The sequence below is a fragment of the Lepidochelys kempii genome, chromosome 23 (genome assembly GCF_965140285.1).
Source record: "Lepidochelys kempii isolate rLepKem1 chromosome 23, rLepKem1.hap1, whole genome shotgun sequence".
Taxonomy (NCBI): domain Eukaryota; kingdom Metazoa; phylum Chordata; order Testudines; family Cheloniidae; genus Lepidochelys; species Lepidochelys kempii.
The window spans coordinates 1,677,139-1,700,399 of NC_136402.1; the positions used below are offsets into that span (position 1 = coordinate 1,677,139).

Consider the following 23,261-nt stretch of genomic DNA (forward strand, 5'->3'; position numbering starts at 1 on the left):
TATTCTTCTAAGCCTCCCCAGGAAAGGGGGTGGAAGGGCTTGGGGAAATATTTTGGGGGAATAGGACTCCAAGTGGTCCTTTCCCTGAGTGTTGGTTAAATCACTTGGTGGTGGCAGCGATCCCAAGGCAAGAAAGGAATCTGTGCCTTGGGGATGTTTTAACCTAAGTTGGTAAGAATAAGCTCAGGGGGTCTTTCATGCGGGTCCCCACATCTGTACCCCAGAGTTCAGAGTGGGGGCGGAACCCTAACAGGCCCTAAATCACAAACAACAATTTAAACCTTGAAAATTACTTTTTAAAGACCCATTTTTAACCCCCCCGCCACATTTAAAAGCCAATTGCAGAAAGTTCCCTTCCACCACAGGGTAAAGGGAGGCTGGCACAGGGTTATTCTCTCTTCCCCCCACGTGTATTTGGGCCTTTGGGTTAAAGAACAAGCAGCAGTTTAGTTAATATTATTCCCTCAGTACATCAAGCCCCTGTACAAGCTGGGTAAGACCAGGGTTTTCTTGCTGCTGTTGTTTCCTAAACATATTAAGCAACACGATACTTAACATGGGGTTTTACCTGCCTGGGGGGAAATAGCCAGGCTAAACAGACCACACAGCAATAAAGACATCTCTCATTATTTGCAAGAAGGGCACGGACAAAGAGTGACATTATCGAATATACATTTTCAGAGTTCAAAAAGCAAGAAACCCAGCTCGTCTTGCAGTCCTGCAGCAGCCATTCTGGTCAAGATAGTTTCTGTTATAAGGAGACAGTCTCCCCCTCCCAAAAAAACCCTCTGGTTTTCATACCATCCTAACTCTTTGTTTCAAACCAGCGTAACGTCCAAGTCTGTAGCCAGCAGGCTGAGCTGATCACTACAACTCGGCACTAATAGTGACATGAGGAATTTACGCAGCCTCTCCCCAAACCTTCCCTTTTGTGATCTGCGGGTGAAAATTAAATTGTCTGCACAACTGGGATGCTTTGGGCTAACTTTCAGTGAAAAGACATTTCCTTCTTTCCAGTGACAAAGCAGAGCACTGCAGGGCCTTCTCACAGGATGAAATCACCACTCACAGCGCTCCTTGGTGTCCGTGTTCCCTCTCCGGCCGGGGGGCCTTGCAGGTGTCAGGGAACCAACGACTTAGGGTGTTTTTTTCATTTTAAACATGTTTCTTTCCTGCTCAAAGTTCAGGTCTTGTTTTTAAATAAAAATGGAGCTGGTGCAACCATGGTAACCACCTTACGAATCCTCATCACTCACCAATGTCTGAGCATTCGTGCCGCACGTTCTGATTTGATACAAGGATGGGTGAACCCTGCAGCCTGACCCTTGACTGGTTTTGAAGCTATCTTATTTTTAAACTTTTAAGGACTTTGAGTTACTAGGAAGCCTGAACCCTAGCGGTTTATTTCATTTAATACAATAATCAGAGCTCACCATCCCCCCCCCCCCCCGTTGCTGCGGGTCAACGCCCAGCAAACCTCATCACTGATAACTAATGTCATCAACCTTGGTGGACATAATGACATCTAGACTGAGGTCTATGGACTCAGTGAAGGCAATAGTCACCAGGCTATTTCAGAAGGAGGTGCTTAAATCAAATCAGCTCAAAAGGGTTGAGTAAGCTCCATTGTATTTAAACACACGTCTCAAACATCCTGGATTCATACTGAATCTAGGAGTCCTTTTTCCCCTTTATTTTAAACATGTTTTGTGTCCTGAACCCCCTGCCCCAGGATTCCACTACCCACATTTCAGCTCTTTGCTGTAAATCGCTCTCTTTTCTCCAAGGCCCAACCAGTGTTTTCCCCAGGAATTGAAATTAGGGGGGGGTGTTGGAATATTCGGGGGGGTGGGGTGAGGGCTGATGAGAGTTGAGACTGTGAGGGCGAACGTGGGATGTGTGGCACCATAGTAAAAACTGAAAAATGTTTCACGACCATTTTCTTAGATTTCACTCATGTTTTAAAACCATCACAAAAATTAAAGCTGGCTACTTAAGCCTACTATGAAGCACGACATCTACATCCCTCTTGGTTTCGTGTTGCAATTTTGCACTCTTTGGTGTCTTCTTGTGTGTCTGGTACTTCCAGTCCTTCATGACATGCTCCTGACCAGGCCAGAGGTGACTTCTTTCAGAACACAAAATTCTATTCAATGAGGGAAAAATATGCTCAGCTGTAGCCGTTGTGACTGGGAGAAGCAAGAGATGAAATTCCGACTTTCATCCCAGGAAACAGGGCGTAAAGATCGGATCGAGCCACTAGTGATGATAAAGAAGCTGAAGTTAAATCTTCATTCGATCATCCTATGATATTCCACTCTGTGTTCAAATTCTCTATTCTGCCCTGAGCACATGGCAGCCCCATGGCTGGTCGTGCCTCACTCCATGCACCTGTCGGTGTTTTATAAGACAGGCATCTGTAAAAGCTACATGGAGGTTGAATAGAACCCAGAAATCTCTATTGTAGATTTGTAAGAATCAAGTCTTTGTACTTTTTCAGCTGGCTTAACAAACACTTCTTGTCCTCTTCGCTTATGGAGTCAATATAAGTACCTTCATTAGTCAGCTTCTGGACTGAAGTCTTTGCTTCTTCCAGCACTTTTCCAATGGATAGCTCTCGGATTGATCCAAGGGTAGCTTCTATTTCTGGACAAAGATCGACTCCTGTTGTAGCAGATGCCTGGATGACATTGTTTAATGATCCAAGTGGTTTCAACAGTAGACTTACAAGAGAGAGGAAGGCGACAGTCTTCTCTGAACTTGGTAACAAAAGGAGTCCACCAGCCTCACTACTTAGATCTGTCCTATCTCAGTGGATACTTTCTAAAGCCAGTAATAACGGTTGCAGTAATTTTAAGACAACTGCCAAGAATCACTCATGAGAAAGCCAGCGGGCTTTCCCAGATTGGACTCATTTGACCCTCAGTCCCAGTGTATCTTCTATTTGTTTCCAAAATGTTCAGTCCTTTTGGACTCTTGCTGAATAAAAAGAGTATAACAACGCCATTCAGTTTGTGGCTTTTTAAATGTCTTTTGAAGACTCTGCAGCTGGTACTAGTGCTAGCTGGAGTGGGTGGCCTCTGCAGGGTGCATGGGAGAGACCAGGGTTACACTTTTCTCTGAGCAAAGCTTGTGCTCCACTGTGTCTTCCAGAGAGGTTTGTAGCTCCACCAAACGCACAAGCAGCCGTCTCTTCGGGGTCCCACTGACAAGCATTTAACTCTTCTAAGATGTCACAGATGCAGCTGATGTGTCTTCTCGTACCTGAACACCTAGAGTGCATCTACTGGCCGACCACGGACAGCAAGATAACGTACGCAACGACTTAATACTTGATGCCTATTCGCATTGGTGCATTTGTCGGCCATGTATGCTCATAGTTTGAATATAGTGAGAGAATTCTTCTCTTTTTCAACTCCCGAGTCTTTCACTGTTGCACCACGTTTCAAGAGAGTCAGCTGAGTTTTTTGCAGAAAGACAGTGAGCATTTGCCGGTCTTGTTTGGAACCAGTGTCCCACTTCAGGATGAACAAGTGACCATGCACTTAACATTGGCCTCCAGTTTGCAGTGTGTGGTATCTCTTGCTTAAATAGAAAGTAGGATGCCACAGCCATGTTGGTTCACAGAAACCGAGTTGTGTCTCCAGCATTCTTAACAGCCTCATTAAGTTCTTCTAAAATTGGCTTTGACGGTGACTGGCGAGTAGGTCTGGTCACACCATCTCAAAAAGGATAGACTGGAATCGAAAAAGGTACAGAGAAGAGCAACAAAAATCATTAGGGGTCTGGAACAGATTCCGTATGCGGAGAGAAGACTGGGCCTTTTCAGCTTGGAAAAGAGACGACTAAGAGTGGATATGAAAGAGTCTTATCAAATCTCCCCACTGCAGTCAGGGAGTGACTCTGGATTGATCCCATGGGAGCTGAGATCAGGATCCGGCCCTGCCCCCCCCTGCAGGCAGGGAGTGACTCTGGATTGATCCCATGGGAGCTGAGATCAGGATCCGGCCCTGCCCCCCCTGCAGGCAGGGAGTGACTCTGGATTGACGCCGGGTGAACAGAACTCAGAATACAATCCCGGGCATTTGAGTTTGCCATAGCCACACTGACCCGGCATTCCCTGACCGTCGGCTTCCTTTGAATCACGATGGAGCGACACACACAGGACCCTGCTCCCATGTCAAACTCGCTGCCGAGCTGTGACTGAGTGTACCCCACAAGCTTTATTTTGGGCTGTGTCCCTGTTGTCCAATAAACCTTCTGTTTTACTGGCTGGCTGAGAGTCTCCGTGAATGCCTGGACCGGGGGTGCAGGGCCTGGACTCCCCCACACTCCGCGACACATGGAGAGCAGGGAGGGGAACTCCTTGTCCTCGTAGTCAAACCGGTCCCCGAAGACCACGGAGCTGATGACGTTGGAGACCGTGCGGCTCAGGAAGTAGGTGGGGTCAAAGGGCAAACCTAGGGGGGTACAACCAGAGTTGGGTGGTGTGACGAAGCGGGACTGTTCTTAATGTTTCCTCTGAATAGTGTGGGGGTGCCTCAGTTTCCCCTAGGCAGTTCTTAAGTATCTAGGTGGTGGGATAAGGGTGTATGATGGTTGCAGAGTCCTAGAGGGCAGGTGCGTGCAGGGGTCTGGACACAGAGAATGGCCGACACCCTGTTTCCTGGCCACTGAGGGCCTGGCCCTTCCCACCTGCAAGGTGAGAGCTAAAGGGTTGGAGAACAAAGGAATCAGGTGAGAAGTTTTCAGTTTGGGGCTGGCTGGGGACGTGGAGTGAAGGGCAGACGTGGTTGTCTGGCTCACTGCCCCCCCAAGATGGACCCGGCTGAGGGATCCTGTTCTCTGCACCTGCAAGCTCTGTGTTAGACCATGTTCCTGTCGTTTAATAAACCTCTGTTTTACTGGCTGGCTGAGAGTCACGTCTGACTGCGGAGTTGGGGGGCAGGACCCTCTGGCTTCCCCAGGACCCTGCCTGGGTGGACTCGCTGTGGGAAGCGCACGGAGGGGCAGAGGATGCTGAATGCTCCGAGGTCAGACCCAGGAAGGTGGAAGCCGGGTGAGCTGTGTGTCCTGCAGACAGGCTGCTCCCAGAGAGGAGACTCCCCAGAGTCCTGACTGGCTTCACGGGGAGCAGTTCCAGAGCATCGCCCAGGGACTCCGTGACAGGTGGGGCACATGTGAGCTGGGGGGCTGTGCCACGGACCGTCTCCCCTCCATGGATCCCATAGCCCCCCGAGTCACTCCTGTCCTGATCCTGCAGCTGCTACCTGCCGTGTTCACACCTGGCTACATTGCACCTGGAGACTCAGCGTCGTGCAGTGGGAGCAGGGGGGTAGAACTGTCCCCGCCCTCGTGAGCCGCCAGCTCTGTTCCTGGCTCTGCTGCGGTCTGTCCCCCTGGCTGCCGCAGCACCTCCCCTCCCAGCCACCCAGACTAAGACAGGCAATCTTCGGGGGAGCAGGGAATTGAGCCCACATCTTAAGTCCTAGGCTAGAACCCCACTCACTGGCCTTGGGTAGGGTCCCTCCCCGCTCTGTGACTCAGTTTCCCCATTGGCGCAGTGGATGTTATGACACTGACCATCTTTGCAAAGGTCCACAGGTAAGAACCTCTGTGTGTAACTGGTGTCGAGGTCAATGGAACGGTGACAATTCGCACCAGCTGGGGGTCTGGCCCCATTGACTGTCACGGAGCTATGGGCGGTTCGCACCAGCTGGGGGTCTGGCCCCCGACTCACGTGGCCCCGGCACCGGAGGAACAGGACACTGACCAACCTTTCATGCCCCGCAAGGCTTCCAGCAGGAAACGAGTCTCCTCCAGGATCCGCTCCTCGATGCCTCGCTTCCCCACCCCGAAGTTCCTCAGCGTGGTGATGGAGAATCGGCGCAGCTGCTTCGCTCTCTCCCCGTCGCGGAAGGATGCTCCTGGGGGGGAGGGCGCAAGGCATGTTTCCTACCCAGAACATGATGCAGGCGAGGGGGTGGGTTAGCAGAGACAGAACGCAATCAGCCAGAAGGGGCTGCTAATGAGAACCTTTTCCCCGGGTGGATTCTGCCCAGAGCTGGGCTGGGACTTTATGTATTAACTGGTTTCAGAGCAGCAGCCGTGTTAGTCTGTATTCGCAAAAAGAAAAGGAGGACTCGTGGCACCTTAGAGACTAACCAATTTAGTTGAGCATGAGCTTTCGTGAGCTACAGCCCACTTCATCGGATGCTCATGCTCAAATAAATTGGTTAGTCTCTGAGGTGCCCCAAGTCCTCCTGTTCTTTTTATGTATTAACTGTACCGTGGGAGCAGCTAGAAGCCAGGATCCCATTACGCTGGGTGCTGTAGAAGCATATCACCTTAACAAACAATTCGTGCCCCCCCAAATGTGGGGGGGGGGCGTGCGTGCACCTGGGCACACACACACACGTGCGTGGTGGGGAATTGTGGAGCAATATCCCCGGTCATATTGCCACTATTTTTCCCCCTCCAACTTTCCATGAGTTCCCCAGCTCTGAGAATCAAGCAGGTAGGAGGCTGCTCCCTGCTTCGATCGGCGGCTGCATGAAGACAGCAAATAATTTCGCAGATGCTGGGAACGGCCCAGCCAGACACCCCCCCCCACCCGACCTTGCGACGCGGGCAAAGCAGATGCCAGCTCATGCCAAGGACCCCAGGCCTCGGTGGATCCCTGACAACTGCCTGGCTGGAACCAGGCTGGCTCAGCTGTGGGCGAGTATTGTTAAAATAGGGATTAGAATCCAAAAAATGGGTTTGGTGATTCGACTTTATTCCACCCAGGGGTGAAAGTAACTTAAAGGACTGACCAGTACGCCGGAGTCCTGCGCAGGGGGTGGGGCCTCAACCGGAAGAGGCGGGGCCATAAATCCCCGGGCCCTTTAAATCATCACTGGAGCTACCAGCTGCTGCCCCAGGGCTCTGGTGGAGATTTAAAAGGCCCAGGGCTTGCAGTGGCCACGAGCCCCTGGCCCTTTAAATCACCACGGGAGCCCCATTGCCGCTACCCCAGGGGTCCTGCAGCGGGGCTCTGGTGGGAATTTAAAGGGCCGAGGGCTCCGCTTGCTGCCCGGAGCCCCTGGCCCTTTGAATCCCTGGCCTGGGGAAGCCGGTCCGGTCCGGCATGGCGCACCGGCTCTGTTCCGGTTCAGGGACTGTTCCGGCTTACTTTCCCCTCTGATTCCACAGCTGTAGACTGCTGGCTGCATTCGTCTCACCTGGAACGTGTGTGTCCCATGGTGTACGGCCCTATTTAAGCATTTGTATTGTGAGCCGCTGTGACGGTGTAGCTCTCCAGACAGGAGAGAGACAGTAACCACAGTGCCGATCTCCCGCAGAAGGTCTGTCATGTCCTGCCCTGCCTGCAAGGCCCATCTACAAAAAGACAAACTTGGGCAGAACATCAAAGAGGACCAGAGACTTTCCCCACTCCACGCCGCCGATGAGTCAAGCAGGGGAATTCCTTCCGCCACCTGAGTTTGCAGCTCCCAGTGCAGAGGGGGAAAGGAATAAAAAGCCCTAACCAGGAAGAGCTGGCTCTTTATGCTGGTTGAATTCAGAGGGGCAAGGATCACGCGGCATAAACAAACGATCCCCACTGCTTAGTCTGGGTTAGCCTTAAAGGACGGAGAGATTTTGCTTCCAGTGGCTCTCGACCTTTCCAAACGACTGTCCCCCTTTCAGGAGCCTGGTCTGTCTTGCATACCCCAAGTTTCAGCTCCTTTAAAAACGACTTGCTGACAAAATCAGACACAGAAATACAAAAAAGGGTCCCAGCCGCACTGTTACTGACAAGTGGCCGACTTTCTCGTTTTTATTATGTAATTATGGAATAAATCAGTTGGAATATAAATATGGCACTGAAGTCTCAGTGGATAGTCCATAGAGCAATATAAACCGGCCGTCTGACATTTTAGTTTGTATGGACCTCGCGAGCGCTTTTTATGTAGCCCGTTGTAAAACGAGGCCAGGCTCTAGAAGACAGACCCCTGGCAGAGCTGGGGTACCTCTGTGTCCCCCGGGCTGAGGACCCCTAGACATTGCTGTTACTCTTTGAAACTTATGATTGGAACGCACTTGTGTGTCTCTGCATTTACCTGCTTTAACCTTGTAAGCGTCTCTCTCGTTTCCTTTCCCTAGTTAATAACTCTTCCGACCTGGCTACAAGCGTCAGCCCTGGGGAGAGACCTAATGTGAAACAGGCAAGGGGTGCGGGATGGTCCCTTGGGAGTAACCTGAGCAGTGCTGTGATTCTTGGCGTAAGGGACCATCTGTCACACAGGCGGGCTCACCTGGGCGGCGAGACAGCGGAGTAGGGCAGCCCATTGTGGTTGGACGTATTCCTGGAGGTTTCGGCATGTGGCTCGTTAAAGACAGTCCTGGAGGGGTTGCAGCCCTAGATCGGAGGAGCCCAGGGGACTGCCTGTGACCCCACATTAAGGCTGCGTGGTGCGAGAGGACGATCCGGGGTGAACGCTAAGCAGAGAGCTCCGTCTGCCCTGCGGCGGGACTCGCACTCCTGAGCTGTGGCAGGACGGCTTGGCACCCCCCAGCTGGAGCAGCTCAGCACCGAGCCCACGCAGCCCCGGCCGGGAGCTGCCCCCTCTGCGCCCCCACCCCCGGCTCACTCCCCTCCCGCGCACGCGACTGACCGTAGCCCTCGAAGAGCCAGCTGAAGGCGGCTTGTTCCCCGCGTCCGCTGAACTCCTCGGCCTGGTCCGGCAGGGCCTCCTTCACCGCCTGGTAGCCGCACAGCACCCCCCCCCCGGGGGCCCAGGTGGAGGGTGTGGACGGGGCCGTAGCACTCGCTGATCTGAGACGGGGACGGAGCGTCGGGGAGGCAGACGTCTGCCCTCTCCTCACTCCCATCTACCAGCCCCGGCCTCTTCCCCACCCCAGCCCCCCAAACACAGGGCACCTGCTGTCCCTCCCCCTCCTCATGCATCCCCGTCCCCTTCCCCTAATTCAGCAGCCTCCCCCACATACTCCCCCGCGGGCCACGCCTGTGGTTTTCCAGCTGGGAGGCTGCAAGCTGCATTTTTGGCCTTTGCCGGTCTCTTCTGGCCCCTTTTGTGTGGGTTTGTCTTGTGTTGTTTCCTAGAAAACAGCATCAGAGTCCAACAATGGCAGCACCGGCTGCAGTCAGAGTCAAAGCCCCTCTCGTTCGCAGAGTCACAGACAAAGGAGACCCTGTTACCCCCCATAAAACTACCAAAGACCAAGGGTCAGGGTTTAAACAGGTTAATTCAACCCTTTACACTCCAGAGGCTTTCGCTGGGTTTTTTTTTCTTTTCTTTCTTTCCTGCAGCGTTAATAGAAGTTTAAAGGCTTGTTAATGACATTTGCCGGGGGGCTAGGCAGGCTGAGGTCCCTGCGTCTCAAACCCCAAACCTGGGTTAATGGACGTTGACAGTGTCAGGGTCATCTTAGCACCTTTGACCCTTGAGGCTGCTTTATTCCAGCTGAACAAATGCAAGTCACCCTCGTGTCTGTCTGTCCATCCCTCAAGCCCCTCTCTCACTCACACACTCTCTCTTTCCCCTGGCACCCCGTCCACGCGGGACACCTCCCGCTAGCTAACCAGGCCCTCCCTTCCTCGCTCGGGCAGTGGGACCGCCCTCGCTCTGCAGCCGCCTCCATCCCCCTGGGACTCAGCAGAAGGGTTCTGTTCCCGCGGTGGCCAAGTGAACGGCTGGTGCAGCCCGGCGAAAGGAAGCCGTGGCCGTCCTTGTTCCCCAGCCAAGCCCGGGAAATGTCCCCGCCAGAGTCCTGCCGATGCATCGCAAATGGCGCAGAGTGCTGTGGCTAGCAGAGAGCCAGGGGCTGCCCAGAACAGCCTGCACACGGATGTTGGTGATTGTCTGGCCCCCTGGCACCCTGTCATGGGCTCTGAATGCAGCCAGACGGGACCCTCTGGTCGTGTGACACCCCTCGGGGCATCTGTCACCAGGGCAAGCCTCCCTGGCTTCAGTGCCTCCTGGGTCTGCCCTCAACGCATTCAGCACCCCCCGCTCCACGCCCTGAACTCCCCGCAGGGAGGCCACCTGGATGGGCCACTTGGGGAAGCTTCCACCCCCTCCCCCCAGAGGAGCCCTGCACCCCAACTCCACGGTCAGCAGTGACTCTCAGCCAGCGTGTAAAACAGGTTTATGAGTTCCCCTCCTCCTTCCTTTGCCTCTTTCCAGGCCAAACCGGTCGCCTGGCCTCCACCTCTCTCTTTGTTCTCCGACGGATGGGCCCCGGCCATCAGTTCCCAGACTCCGGAGTGTCCGGCCATTGTCTGGGTCCAGAGAGCCAGCCGGCAGTCACACGCACCTGCCCTCCAGGGCTTTCTGCAATGCTCACATGCCCTTGTCCTGCCACCTGTACTTGTGCCACACATAGGGGAAACTGAGGCACACACACTCGTCCTAGAGAACATTCAGGAAATTTCCACTTCTTCACAACCACTGACAGACATGCCGTCACGCACCAGTGAGGACCCACCCACCCGCTAGTATATTATGTGATTTATGGACAGCCGCAAACACCTGACCCCTTCTTTAATCATGATCAACAAGTGGGATTGGTCTCTGGGCTGGAGGGACTCCAGAGACACCCAAGTGTGACCTATGCTGGCCTCAAACCCCCGGGGTTTTGGCTCAGTTCACAAAACTCAAAGCTCTTTCAAAGTCTTTGCTGGAAATCCAATCCCTGATTAAATCCGCCTCCTTCCCCCTTGTCTCCAGGATCTAATATGGCTTTTTGAACGTGGAAATTGCATGTCAAATCTCCCTTGACTGACAGCTCCATGTAGTGGATAACAACTTACTACTGCTACTGGTTGATGGGAGTTGCTCCTGGGACTCCAATCTACGCTGGGATGCTGAGAGGTAAACCCTGCTGGCCAACGATGGCTGGCACTTTAATAAAAGAAGATCATTTGTACCACAGCTTCTCCTAGACCCAAGCTCAGGGTCGCCATTGGGCCGGGGAGCGAGAACAGCTTTGGACCCGGCTTTGTTCGCACTCCTGAATTAAACAAAGTGTCTGAGCAGGAATCCCCTGCTGCCTCAGAAAGGGAAGGGGTCCTGCCGTGAAGAAACAATGACCAGCCCTCACAGCCGTCCTGTGCCTTGTCGGACCTTGGTCGCACTGTGTGCTCAGTGCAGGTCATTTCACATCGAGCTGCTGGCTGGCCCATTTGTTCAGCCCGTCTTCCACCCCGCCGGTCCCGGAGCTGCTGAGACCTGGGCCCAGCAACGGCCAGGTCGGAGCCGCTTGTTCTGCAGGGGAAGCGCAGGCCTCCTCTCCCCAGGGGTTTCAAACTGGATCAAACTGAGTTAATCGGGGTGAAAATGCTTGTGTACACGCGGTGTAACCCATCCCTGCGCACTCGTTCCGCGCCCTTGCAACGTGGATGCGGTTTGCTTCGGATTGGAATCGCTGGGGCTTGGAAGTAACTTGAGCAAAAATTGTTTCAGAGGGTAAATTCTGCTGCCTGGTAAATAGGTGTAAAGCAGGAGCAGCGGTACTGAAGTCAGTGCCCATGTAAACCTGGTGCAAACCAGTTCAGGATCAGGCCCAGTGGAGTTACGCTGGGATAAATCACAGGCAGAATCCAGCTCAGTGCTATGAGACAGTGTCAGTTACTGTTAAGGCATGACTACACATCGCTGCCCCGCTCCGCTTTCAAAGAGCCCCGCAGAACCCCCCAGTATGGAGCCCGGGTTGCTCTCGGAGCCGGTACCCTGCCACCTCATCTAGAAAATATGGCCTGAGCCTTCTAAAGACGAGAGTGAAGTAAACGCTCTTTGGCATATAAGGCAGTGTTTCAAGCAGAATGCAAGTCTCCTGTTTAATCACGCAGGGGCTCGTTTATTTAAATTAATTGCAAAATTAAGCTCCCTAAATGTCCCAGATAAAGAATAACCAGACCGGGATGGGAGTCTGCCACGGGCAGTCAGAGGCGATGGAAAGAAGAAACTGGACTCTCCTTTGCACCAGGGCAGGTCAAAGCTGTACTGAAAATGATCCCTTTTTGAATTATGTTGGTAAACTTCTACCTAAAATATCCTTTGTCATTTTTGCCTTCTGTCTTTGTGCCCCTTCCCTCCCGTCATTTGACTTTTTTTCAGGTGAAGAAAAGGAGGGAAAAGATCAAAGACTGACAGAGAAGCCAATGAAAAAAAAGAAAGTGAAAAATGTTGGCAAAAAATATTTAAATGTCTCTAATAATTTTAGGGTTGGGGGGGGAGAACAATGGTCTGTTTCCAACCTTGAAAAATTGAAATGGCTCCAAAATTTCCAGCAAAATTGTGTCCCCGTACTTTGGCCGGCTCCAGTCTACACTAGAGAAATTGCACCCCTGAATGGCTAACATGAATCAAGTTAATATCCTGTGGATCTGAGTCTCCTGCTGCATTCACACCTTAGAGGGTCTTGCTTTTAGGCCCACAGACCCTGCCTTCAAACCCCATGGAATAACCCACCCACGGGACCATCCAGTCACGTCAGGTCAGCCCCCAAGGTGGTAGCTGGGGACTCCAGCGGGACAAAAATGGCAAGCAGGGTATCATCAAACCCGGCTTCCCATCAGCCTACCCCACCCGGTCGATTCTTCACGGCTTGGAGACTTTACTTTGCAATTGGGTGTTTCTTCCTGCGCTCTAGCTAAACCACAAGATATGGGCTGGGTGCGGGAACCATGCGGGGAGATTCTCTAGCTTTCCTACCTAGGAATCTAGTCTCAGTGGAACCCTCTGAAGAGCACCCCAGTTTTTGTGCTGTGAAGAAATGCCCTTCGAAGCCCCCCTACCCCTAGATGGCTGCTAAGCTGAATTGCTCTGAGCTTCTGACAGATCTGCCCAGGACTGAAGATTAAGTAATGCAGGGTGTGACGATCTTCCCTCTAGTTCCTACAAGGCTCAGCAACTGCTTGCTATCCTCCCCCGCGGCCTCCCCACTTGATCGCTCAGGTTCTTCAGCGAGGGACCAGGCACATCTCGTACGTGGGGGGCACGTTCCCGAACCCACTCACTTTCCGGCTGACGTCGATGTCCTCTGGGGGCAGGAGGGGTTTCAGCGAGAAGCTCTGCAGGATCGTGGTGAAGTACAGGAAGAGCTCCATGCGGGCCATGGCCTCGCCCAGGCACACCCGCTTCCCTGGGAATACACAGACATGGGGGGGCTGGATGGATAGTGTGCTTCACCCCCACATGCCAAGGTGGGGAAACTGAGGCATGGAGCAGGGAAGGGGATTTGCCCAAGGGCGGTGGCACAGCTGGAAATGGAACCCATGAATCCTGACTCCTGGCCCTCCCCACCCTGCTCTAACTACCAGGCCCCACTCCCCTCCCAGAGCCGGGGAGAGAAACCGGGAGTCCTGGCTCCCAGCCCTCCCTGCCTGAACAACTAAACCCCACTCCCCTCCCAGAGCCGGGGAGAGAAACCGGGAGTCCTGGCTCCCAGTCCTCCCTGCTCGAACAACTAAACCCCACTCCCCTCCCAGAGCCGGGGAGAGAACCCAGGAGTCCTGGCTCCCAGTCCTCCCTGCTCGAACAACTAAACCCCACTCCCCTCCCAGAGCCGGGGAGAGAAACCGGGAGTCCTGGCTCTCAGCCCTCCCTGCTCGAACAACTAAACCCCACTCCCCTCCCAGAGCCGGGGAGAGAACCCAGGAGTCCTGGCTCCCAGCCCTCCCTGCTCGAACAACTAAACCCCACTCCCCTCCCAGAGCCGGGGAGAGAACCCAGGAGTCCTGGTTCCCAGTCTAACCAATAGACCTCACACCTTGAAGAATCAGGAATAGAACCTAGGTCTCCTGAATGTTATTCCAGTCCTTATGGGTGGGTCCACACAGCTACGTGTGGACCATAGACCGGAGTCACTAGGTCAGACTTTGTGGTGGAACTGCTGCTTTGCTAGGGCTGGTCAGAGAGAGAGGGCCTGCGGCTCCCCTCTGGTAAGGAAGCCCACGGGATGCTCCTTAGCCCAGCCCCAGGGCGACAAGCTCCAGAGAGCATCCGATGCAGCGAGCTGTAGCTCACGAAAGCTCATGCTCAAATAAATGGGTTAGTCTCTAAGGTGCCCCAAGTCCTCCTGTTCTTTTTGTGAATACAGACTAACACGGCTGCTACTCTGAAAAGAGAGCAACGGGTGAGCATTAAAGGCCAGGAGGCAGGTTTCGTACCTGAGGAGAACGGCACGAAAGCCTTGTTCTTCTTAAAACGGCCATTCTCATCCAGGAAATGCCCCGGGTTGAATTCTTCTGGGTTGCTGAAGTATTTCGCGTCCCGTAGGACAGAGCCCAGTAAGGGGAACACGTCAGTGCCCTGGGGAAATGGAGAAGAGGGGGCAAGAATTAAATACACCTGTACCTCTTCTGACCTCAACCTTCCACTCACCCACAGGAGATATCCCTAGAGTGCCCAGAAGAGCCGCTATTCCGGGGATCACGACGGGGCAGATCATTTTATCTCTGTCAATGGGAAATAAAGACAGTCTGGGATTCCCCTGACCCTGGTGTCCTGCGTCTCTGTAATCGTCACAGTGGTGTGAGCGGTGGGATACATACCCACACCTCCTTTGGCAAGACTGGGGGGTTCTGTAAAATCTTGACCCACGGCTGACGGTTGGGGCAGTTGGCCCCTTCCTCCGTAGGGCTGTTTATTCTCGGTTTGGGCGGATCATTTATTCCTGTCATGCCGTTCTTGGAGGAAGTTTATGTTGCCAGAAAGGGGGACGGATGTTTGCACCCACTGAAACTTTCTATCCCCTACGAACATCTGGGGTGGTTTGGACAAATGGGGCTCAGCCCCAAACCACCTTTCCCTTTGCAAAAGCAACCCCTAAACCCGGGAGGTTTCGCTATTTCAAATCTGCCCGTTTGCCCCCCGGCCCCGCACCTTGGGGAGGGTGTACCCCCGGAACTGGGTGTCCCGGATCACGGTGTGCGGCACCCCCATGGGCACGATATCCGTCACCCTCTGGATCTCGTGGATCACCGCGTCCGTGTAGGGCATCTTCATCCGGTCCTCGCTGGCGGGAACGCGGTCCCGGCCGATGACCTGGTCTATTTCCTGGTGCACCTTTTCTGCGGAGAGGCGGGCAGAGCTCTGTGGGAGCCGCGGGAGCACCACGGCCCCCAGGCCACGTGGGAGAGCGGCAGGGGCTCACGGCACTAGAGCCCCACCAACCCCGCTGTGCGGGGGGGCTGACCTGTGGGGCTGGCCGCTGAAGCAATTAACAGTTTCGAGTAAGAGCCGAGCGCCGGGGAGGGAGCCGGGGAGGGAGTTGCCACCAGTGGAAATTCTGGGGCAGCACAGAGCAGCGGTTGCCGATTTCGGTGGGGCTAGCTGGGTGCGGGTCAGGGGGGTGTATTTGGGGCGGCAGCAGCCGACCCTGGCTGACGGAGCCCCGACCTGCGGGCTTATCGGCCATGTCCACGGGTCGGGCGCTGGCAGTCACTGGAATCCCATTGCAAAGGGCTCAGGAATCCCAACGCCGGCTGGAACGGGGGCCTGCGAGTTTGCATGTGACCCACACCAACCCATCGAGTGGCTGGTCCTTTAGCAGAGGCAGCTTTCAGAGAGGAGGTCTAGGGTTCAGTTCTACACGGAGAGAACCCACCAAGGGCCTCATTAGACGCACGTTAGGGGGTCTAAACGCCGCTGCCCTCAGAAGGGTGGGAATGAACTGCCTAACTATGTGCCAGAGCCCCTACACTGCAGTTAATGGAGATTCTCTTTATCAAGTGAGAGGGCCCTGGGCAGAAGCATCTGGGATCCATCCCTGCTGCTGTCGCGGCTGGTGCAGCCAATCACAAAAGCTCTAGGTAGCCCCCAATTTCTTACCATGGAAGCTCGCATCCCACTCACTAAACCATCCAGCCTTGTCCTTCCTTTACCTTCGACGCCCGGGTGTTTCATGAGGAGCAGGAACCCGTATCTCAGGGTGGAGCTGACGGTCTCCGTGCCAGCGAAGAACAAGTTGAGCGTGGTCAGCACCAAGTTCTTGGTGTTGAATTCGCTGTTGGGGTTTTGCTTTTCCTGGGGGAGCCGGACACAGGAAGGGGCGGTGGATAACCGTCCCTGCAGGGGTCTGTCGGACACCTGTGCGCTGCCTCCTGACACGGACACTGCGGCAGCCCACCAGAGACGCGTCATGACAAGGAGCCGGGGCGGGCCGGCGGGTCTGTGGAACGCTTCCCGGGGGTCGGCAGAGAGCGGGCTGGGGCATCGGGTCACCACAGAGTCAGCCTGCTACTGAACGAGCCTTTTTGAGTGTTATGGAATAACCAGAGCTCGCTTTTAGAGCTCTCCGAGGGCTTTACGAAGGCGGTAGGCGTCATCAGCCCCATTTTACAAACGGGGAAACTGAGGCACGGACTTACCCACGGGAGAGCCGGGACTTGAACCTAGGTATCCTGCGTGCTATCTGCTAGGGAACACTGCCTGGCATCTATGCTCTGCTGTTATGGTACCAGAGAAGCACCTCTGGCAGGGCCCCATAGCACAGGGCCCTGCACAGACACAGCACGAGAGAGGCTCCCTGCCCCCCAGAGCTCAGTCTGACTAGCCAGAGGAAGGAGCAGGAGCCCCAGACGACAGCTGGGTCTGCTGAGGCCCACAGAGAGGCAGGGACTCACCCAGGCTCACGCAGGGAGCCTGTGGCTGAGCTGGGATTTGAACCCATCTCCTGAGTCCCTGCCCAGGGCCACAAGCTCCCTGTGTTATTGGCAGTATTTATTATTATCTGCTTGACTGCAGCACCAAGGAACCCCAGTCACGGAAAAGGCCCCCTTGGTGCCAGGTGCTGTATGTTTTACTGCTATTAGGTGTATTACAGTAGCACCGCCCCAGTCCCAGACCAGGACATCATGGTGTCAGGTGCTGTACGTCCTTATTGCTATTAGGTGGATTACAGTAGCACCGCCCCAGTCCCAGACCAGGACGTCATGGTGTCAGGTGCTGTACGTCCTTACTGCTATGAGGTGGATTACAGTAGCACCGCCCCAGTCCCAGACCAGGACGTCATGGTGTCAGGTGCTGTACGTCCTTACTGCTATGAGGTGGATTACAGTAGCACCGCCCCAGTCCCAGACCAGGACGTCATGGTGTCAGGTGCTGTACGTCCTTACTGCTATGAGGTGGATTACAGTAGCACCGCCCCAGTCCCAGACCAGGACGTCATGGTGTCAGGTGCTGTACGTCCTTACTGCTATGAGGTGGATTACGGCAGCACTGCCCCAGTCCCAGACAGGTTGCCAGGTGCGGTACAAACACAGACCAAAGAGAAAGCCCCTGCCCCTCCCAAGCCAGACGGTTTACAAGCCCCCCGAGCCAGTACCTTTTCCATCTGGATGAGGAAGCAGTCAATGAAGTCCCGCGGGGCGCTGGGGTCTAGCGAGGCCTGGTTGATCGTCACCCGCTGGGCGACGAAGGCCTTGAGGTCCTCGATGAGGTGGTAGATGCGGTGGTGGGGCCCAGGCAGGTACTGCATGACGCAGGAGTACATGTCGTAGAGCTGCACGGGGGCGGAAGCCGGGTTCACCGATCGCCCGCAGCGCTGGCTGCAGCCAGGCCCCCCCTCAGCAGAACCAGGTCGGGGGGGGCGGGGAAGTAACCAGCCCCACCCAGACCAGCCCCTGCCTTGCCTCAACTTCCCAACACAGATCATGTCTGCAGCCGGGCCTCCCCCCACCGAACAGGGCTGGCTGCTCCCACGCCCCCGTGGCCTTGCAAGGGGACAGTGCATCCTCTGCGGCTTTCCAACAGCTGCTCTGCGGTTTCAGGGATCAGACGGGCGCATCGTCTGACTTCCTGCATAACTGAGACCAACCCCCCCACACCAACCCCCCCGGAGCCCGGCCCCTGGTCCATGACTTCTGTGTCTTTTTGAAAGGCCGCCAGCCTGGGTGCCATGAGTGCTCCCATCCATCGGTACGTCCTTGGCCGCGGGGGGGAGTTCTTTGCCCAGACCCGTCGCCGGCGGTACCTGGGCCCAGGGCGTGCTCATCTCTATGAAGCTTTCGTTGATCATGCGCAGCAGGGAGAGAAACGTCTCGTCCTCGTAGTCGAAGCGGCTCCCGAAGACGACGGCGCTGATGACGTTGGAGACCGTGCGGCTCAGGAAGAAGATCGGGTCAAAGGGCAAACCTGCCCCGGACAAAAGACTTTCCCTCACCACGGTCGTCTACTGCGATTGACCCCCCCACACTTCCTGTGACCCCACCCCTTCTTGGGGTGGAGGCAGCAAGGGTTAGGGGGCAACTCACACCTCTTGGAGCAATCGTTTCAGGCTCTCTGCAGACTCAGGCAGAAATCACAGCATTGTTTATAGCTGGGTCACATTTTCAAGCTTCTAGAAACTTTAATATTACACCCACACACTGAGATGCTGATTCCACGGGGCACCCAGCGCTGCGGGCGTGGGATGCCCCTTGAATTCTAGCAAAAGCATTGTGCCAGTTGATTAGCGAGTCTTCCCACCCTCAGAGAAGTTGAGGCACAAAGCAGGGGAGGGAGCGACACAGCAGCAAGGGCCAGAGGCGGGAGTAGAAGCCTTGTATTCCAGGCTCCCAGACCCATGTCCAGGCCACTAGGCAGCACTGCCCCTTGGCTACCTGCTGATTTGCTGGTAGTTCGTAAAGTACAGCCAATTTGCACTGCAGCCCAGCTGCAAAGGAGCGAGTCCCGTTTGCTCACGGGGCCTCACAAAGGGGGGGTCTCGTGGGACAGGCGCGGGCTGGGGGAATGAGGGGAGCTGGGGTCTAGCCCCAGCTATTTCGCAATCCAAAGGTATTTGTATGGGCCTCCGTCTTATCCTGGCATCTGATCACCTCACGCTATTCAATCTGCAACGGTCACAACCCCACCCACTCCAAGGCAGAGCTCTGTGTCCGCAGAAGCTGGGTCAATAAAAGATGGCACCTCCCCCATCTTGTCTCCCTAACCTTCCCCCCCCCCCACTGCCCCCAAGACAAGGTACTGCTCTCAAACCCATTTTACAGCGGGGGAAACTGAGGCACAGCACCTCATCCAAGGTCACCTGGGAAGGCTGCTCCCTCTGCCACTCCTGTGCGACCGGATGAGTCCCTTCCTCTCGCTCTGTGCCTCGGTTTCCCCTTCTGCAAAATGGGGAGAATCGTCCTGCCCGCGGGAGGGTGAGTACCCGGGAGGTGCTTGGTTGCCATGGCGACATCAGCCCTACAAATACCGAGACCAGGAGAAAGGGTGGCTGATAAGGCGGGTGTAAAGCCGCTCCCCGGCCCTGGCCTCGGGTGCTACGAACCCGCAGACCTCTGGTTTTCCGGAACTCCTCCAGCAGGAACTGGGCCTCCTCCTGGATCCGCTCCTCGATGGACCGCTTCCCCATGCCGAAGTCCCTCAGGATGGCGAGGGAGAACCGGCGCAGCTGCCGCCACCGTTGCCCGTTGGCCAAAGCCACCCCTGGGGACGGCGGGAGAGAGCCATGGGAGTCAGCCCCGAGAACGCCCCCTGCTGAGACCCCCCTCCCGCTCCCTGCCCCACAGCGCCCCCTAGCGCCCCCATGGGGCCGGCCCTGCCTGCCGGGGGGAGCGCCCCCTGCTGAGCCCCCCCTCCCGCTCCCTGCCCCACAGCGCCCCCTAGCGCCCCCAGGGGGCCGGCCCTGCCTGCCGGGGGGCAGCGCCCCCTGCTGAGCCCCCCAACCGGCTCCCCGCGGCACAGCGCCCCCTAGTGCCCCCAGGGGGCCAGCCCTGCCTGCCGGGGGGGAGCACCCCCTGCTGAGCCCCCCTCCCGCTCCCTGCCCCACAGCGCCCCCTAGCGCCCCCAGGGGGCCGGCCCTGCCTGCCAGGGGGGCAGCGCCCCCTGCTGATTGACCCCCACAGCGCCCTGCAGCGCGTGTAACGTCTCCCAGCCGACCGCCGAGCCCGGTAGCAGCAGCCCCCCGCCGCCCACGGCACAAAGGCGCAGAGCCCGGCTCCGCGGCTCACCGAAACCATGGAAATTCCGGTCGATGGACGCCAGCGCCCCTCTGCCGCTGAACTCCTCGGCCTGGTCCACCAGGGCCTCCTTCACCGCCTCGTGCCCGCACAGCACCACCACCCGCCGCGGGCCCAGGTGCACCGTGAACACCGGGCCGTACTTGTCCCGCAGCTGCACAGAAAGCAGAGCGGAGCGGCCGTGAGAGCGCGTGGGCTGGTGCCCTCTCAGGGCGGCAGAGGCGAGGGGCCGGATCCTGAACCGGTGTAACCGCCGCGCTCCACTGGAGTCAAGAGAGTGAGGCTGGGTCATTGCATTCAGTGGCACGGCTCCGGATTTGCACCTGTTTAGACTGGGGGGGCTGGATAGATTAGTGGGTGCCCCTTTGCCTATCCCCCGCGGTGACCGAGGTCAGCCCCACACCCTATCCCGCCAGAGCCCTACGCCGAGGCTCCGTGGGGCACGACTTACCGCCATGAACGACTTGAAGGTCCCGTTGGTCTTCAGCTGCAGCAAGTTGCCGAGGAAGGGCAGAGGGGTCGGCCCCGGGGGCAGCTTCCCCCCCTGGTGCATTTTCTTCCAGGCCGAAAGGAGAACCAGACAGGAGAGGCAAATAGCCAGGAATATGGTCACGGCTCCGCCGAGCTCCATGGCCAGCGCAGCTGGTGAATGGCAAAGAGACAGCGCCAACTTGGCTGTTATATGCAGGCTGCTCGGTAAGGGGAGACGGTGCCATTCTTGGCATCCTGAAACTCTACCAGGTAAACAGGGTTTGGTTTCAGAAGTGCCAAGGCACTAATCGGCTTGGGTGGAGGCTGTTAGGATTGCGTGAGAATCTCTCTTGTGCTTTTAACACGCTCGGCTGCAATGCACTCGGCAGAGTATCAAAAGGATGGCAGGGTCTGTGTTTGTACAGCACCAGGCACGGGCGGGGCGGCGGGGAGGCTGCGTGGACTAGTGGCCAGCCCGCGGCCTGCTCTGGGGTCTGTTCTGGGCTCTGTGGCCTGGCATGTTGCAGTCACGTAGCCCTGGCTTTTGCATGGCTGTGAATGACTCCAGGCCCGGTGGCGTTACACCAGACGACGCCCGCCGAGGATCTGGCAGAGGAGGGGCTGAATACATTGGCCCAACCGGAAGCCGATGTGCAAATAATCGGACTCTCACGGCATCTTTATTTACTGCTCTATTCGCTTCCGCCTTGGTAAGTCCCACATCAGCCCTCAGCCCGGGTCCCGCCTGGCCCCGTTTTCCCAGGATCGCCCCTTTTTGGAGGTAGCTGCCCCGGGGAAGGTGTCCAGGTGTCCAGCATGAGGGGCTCAGGATCAGCCCGGATGCCCTGGGGTTTTGCACCTGGGAGGTGGCAGCATGCGATGGTCTCAGGGCTGTGGCAGAAGCAAGGTGGCAGGCAGGCCTGGCTCTGGCCTCTGCCCAGGGTGTGAATTTCCCCCCATGGGATTATGTAAAAGGGAATTGAGTTCAGGACTTGCATAACTGTGAACGTCCCAATTCTCTCTTTGCCCTTGCGGTGAGCTCCACTTTTAACCCCTGGCTGTTTACTCATTAAACACTCGCTGCAGAAGCGTGAACCTCTGTGAACCAGAACCGGGCACCGGCTGCCAAGAGCTTGGCTGGACTTGCCCGGGGAGCCAGTTTTCAGACTGGCTGAAGGAAGCCTGGGCTGCTGACATCCCCCCTGCCCAGCGTTTGCATTCCCCTCCCGAGTGTGGGGCACCGCAGGCCTTTGGCAAGATCTCGTAAACACGCTCTTCAGAAACACTCCCGAATTCTTTGCATGGCTGCTCCCCGACCCCGCACTCGAGAGGGTTCAATAACAATCACCGTAGCCCCACAGGGAGACAGTGAGAGACCTAGGCACTGCTAGGCCTTACAGACCCTTTTGTAAGGGTGTTATAGTCCCACAAGAAATATTATCCCCGCCGAGATCGGACCCTGTCATGATGGTCGCTGCCTACACCCCGACTGGGATCAGGGGCCCGTCACGCCAGCTGCTGCCCAGACCCCAACCCAAATCAGGGCCCCGTCGCGCCAGGTGCTGGCCAGACCCCGACCGAGATCAGGGCCCCGTCGCGCCAGGTGCTGGCCAGACCCCGACCGAGATCAGGGCCCCGTCGTGCCAGGTGCTGGCCAGACCCTGACCGAGATCAGGGCCCCGTCGTGCCAGGTGCTGGCCAGACCCCGACCGAGATCAGGGCCCCGTCGTGCCAGGTGCTGGCCAGACCCCAACCGAGATCAGGGCCCCCCTGTGCCGGGGGCTGCCCAGACACAGTGAGAGGCAGCCCTTGCCCCCAAGAGGTCACCCTCTAAACACACAAGACGGAATCATCCTGATTTTACAGCTGGGGTTCCTGGGGCCCGGAAAGACAAACTAACTCTCTCAAGGTCACCCAGGGAGTCCGTGGCAGAGTCTGGGAATTGCTCATCCCAGCCCAGCACCTGATTCGTTCACGCCCATGCAGTGGGTCAGTGGCAGAGCCTGAGAACCCAGGCGTCCGGGCTGCCACTCCGCTAGATCCCACTCTGCAGAGCAGCCACCGGTAACAGCCCACTCTGCGAGGAGGCTCATTTGGCCGTTTAAATCTGCTTCCCACCCAGAAAGGCTGGAAAATTCCACCTGCCGGATCCCACCGTGACCCCGCACTGAGATGGAGGAAGGAAGAGCCCAGTTGCATAACGAGTCTCGAGACTGGTGTTTACCTAGCACAGGGCAGGGAGGTTTGCCAGAGCATCTGTGTGGCACCAGCCAAGCCCCTGGCCCCAGAACAGAAAAGTAGGAAACCCGAGAAAAGATAAAGAAGAAAAGCCACTGAAGACTCGGATTAGCTTTGTGTAAACGCACCCGAGGCAGGTAAGGCTAAACCCTTGGAGGGGATGAGGCTAAGGAAAAGACAAATATCGCAGGTGATTAAATAAACGCGGACAAAGGGCCAGATTTTGAAGGTATTTGGGCTTTGCTGCACTCCTAAATCCCCTTTGAAAAGGAGACTCAGAGTCTCTTACCTGCTAGATGTTGCCACGCCTGTAAAGCTTTAAAACCCTGGGCCTTCGCCAGGTCTTGTTTGGTAGCTACCAACAATCTGCAAACACGCACCAGCCAGACCCAGCGAGAGAGACGGGCGTGTGGGGGGGGTGGGGGGAGATGCGGGGTATGGGGACGGACAGACAGCTCGATGCATCCACCCATCCATCCCCATATCTACCTGTCGACCAACCGATCTACCGACTGATAGATGACAAACTGTGACTGTGAGAGAGAAAGCAAGCTAAGCCACGAACGAAGCGTTCTACAAAGTC

The 23,261-nt window shown here is 56.2% G+C and overlaps 2 protein-coding genes across 6 annotated transcripts; both read right to left on the minus strand.

Moving 5' to 3' along the window:
- Positions 1-3,713: 3,713 nt before the first annotated feature.
- LOC140902367 (cytochrome P450 2A13) lies at positions 3,714-8,874 on the minus strand. Its single transcript, XM_073322385.2, has 4 exons — positions 8,658-8,874; positions 5,778-5,927; positions 4,111-4,460; positions 3,714-3,737 (listed from the first exon to the last, which is right to left on the minus strand). Exons 1-4 carry the CDS (start codon positions 8,872-8,874, stop codon positions 3,714-3,716), a joined length of 741 nt encoding a protein of 246 aa, XP_073178486.2.
- A 2,967-nt stretch (positions 8,875-11,841) lies between these two features.
- On the minus strand, positions 11,842-23,186 carry LOC140902150 (cytochrome P450 2G1). 5 transcript variants are annotated; one of them, XM_073321900.1, is made up of 10 exons: positions 22,968-23,186; positions 20,421-20,611; positions 19,961-20,123; positions 19,287-19,436; positions 17,983-18,143; positions 17,335-17,511; positions 15,893-16,034; positions 14,892-15,079; positions 14,177-14,318; positions 11,842-13,149 (listed from the first exon to the last, which is right to left on the minus strand). In XM_073321900.1, the coding sequence occupies exons 1-10, from the start codon at positions 23,149-23,151 to the stop codon at positions 12,968-12,970; spliced, it is 1,680 nt and encodes a 559-aa protein (XP_073178001.1). In that variant the 5' UTR covers positions 23,152-23,186; the 3' UTR covers positions 11,842-12,967. The 5 variants fall into 5 exon arrangements, with proteins under 5 accessions (XP_073178001.1, XP_073177997.1, XP_073178000.1 ...); XM_073321896.1 differs by adding an exon at positions 19,036-19,193 and having other exon boundaries at positions 15,893-16,247; positions 20,421-23,034; XM_073321899.1 differs by adding an exon at positions 19,036-19,193 and having other exon boundaries at positions 20,421-23,033.
- Between the last annotated feature and the right edge of the window lie 75 nt (positions 23,187-23,261).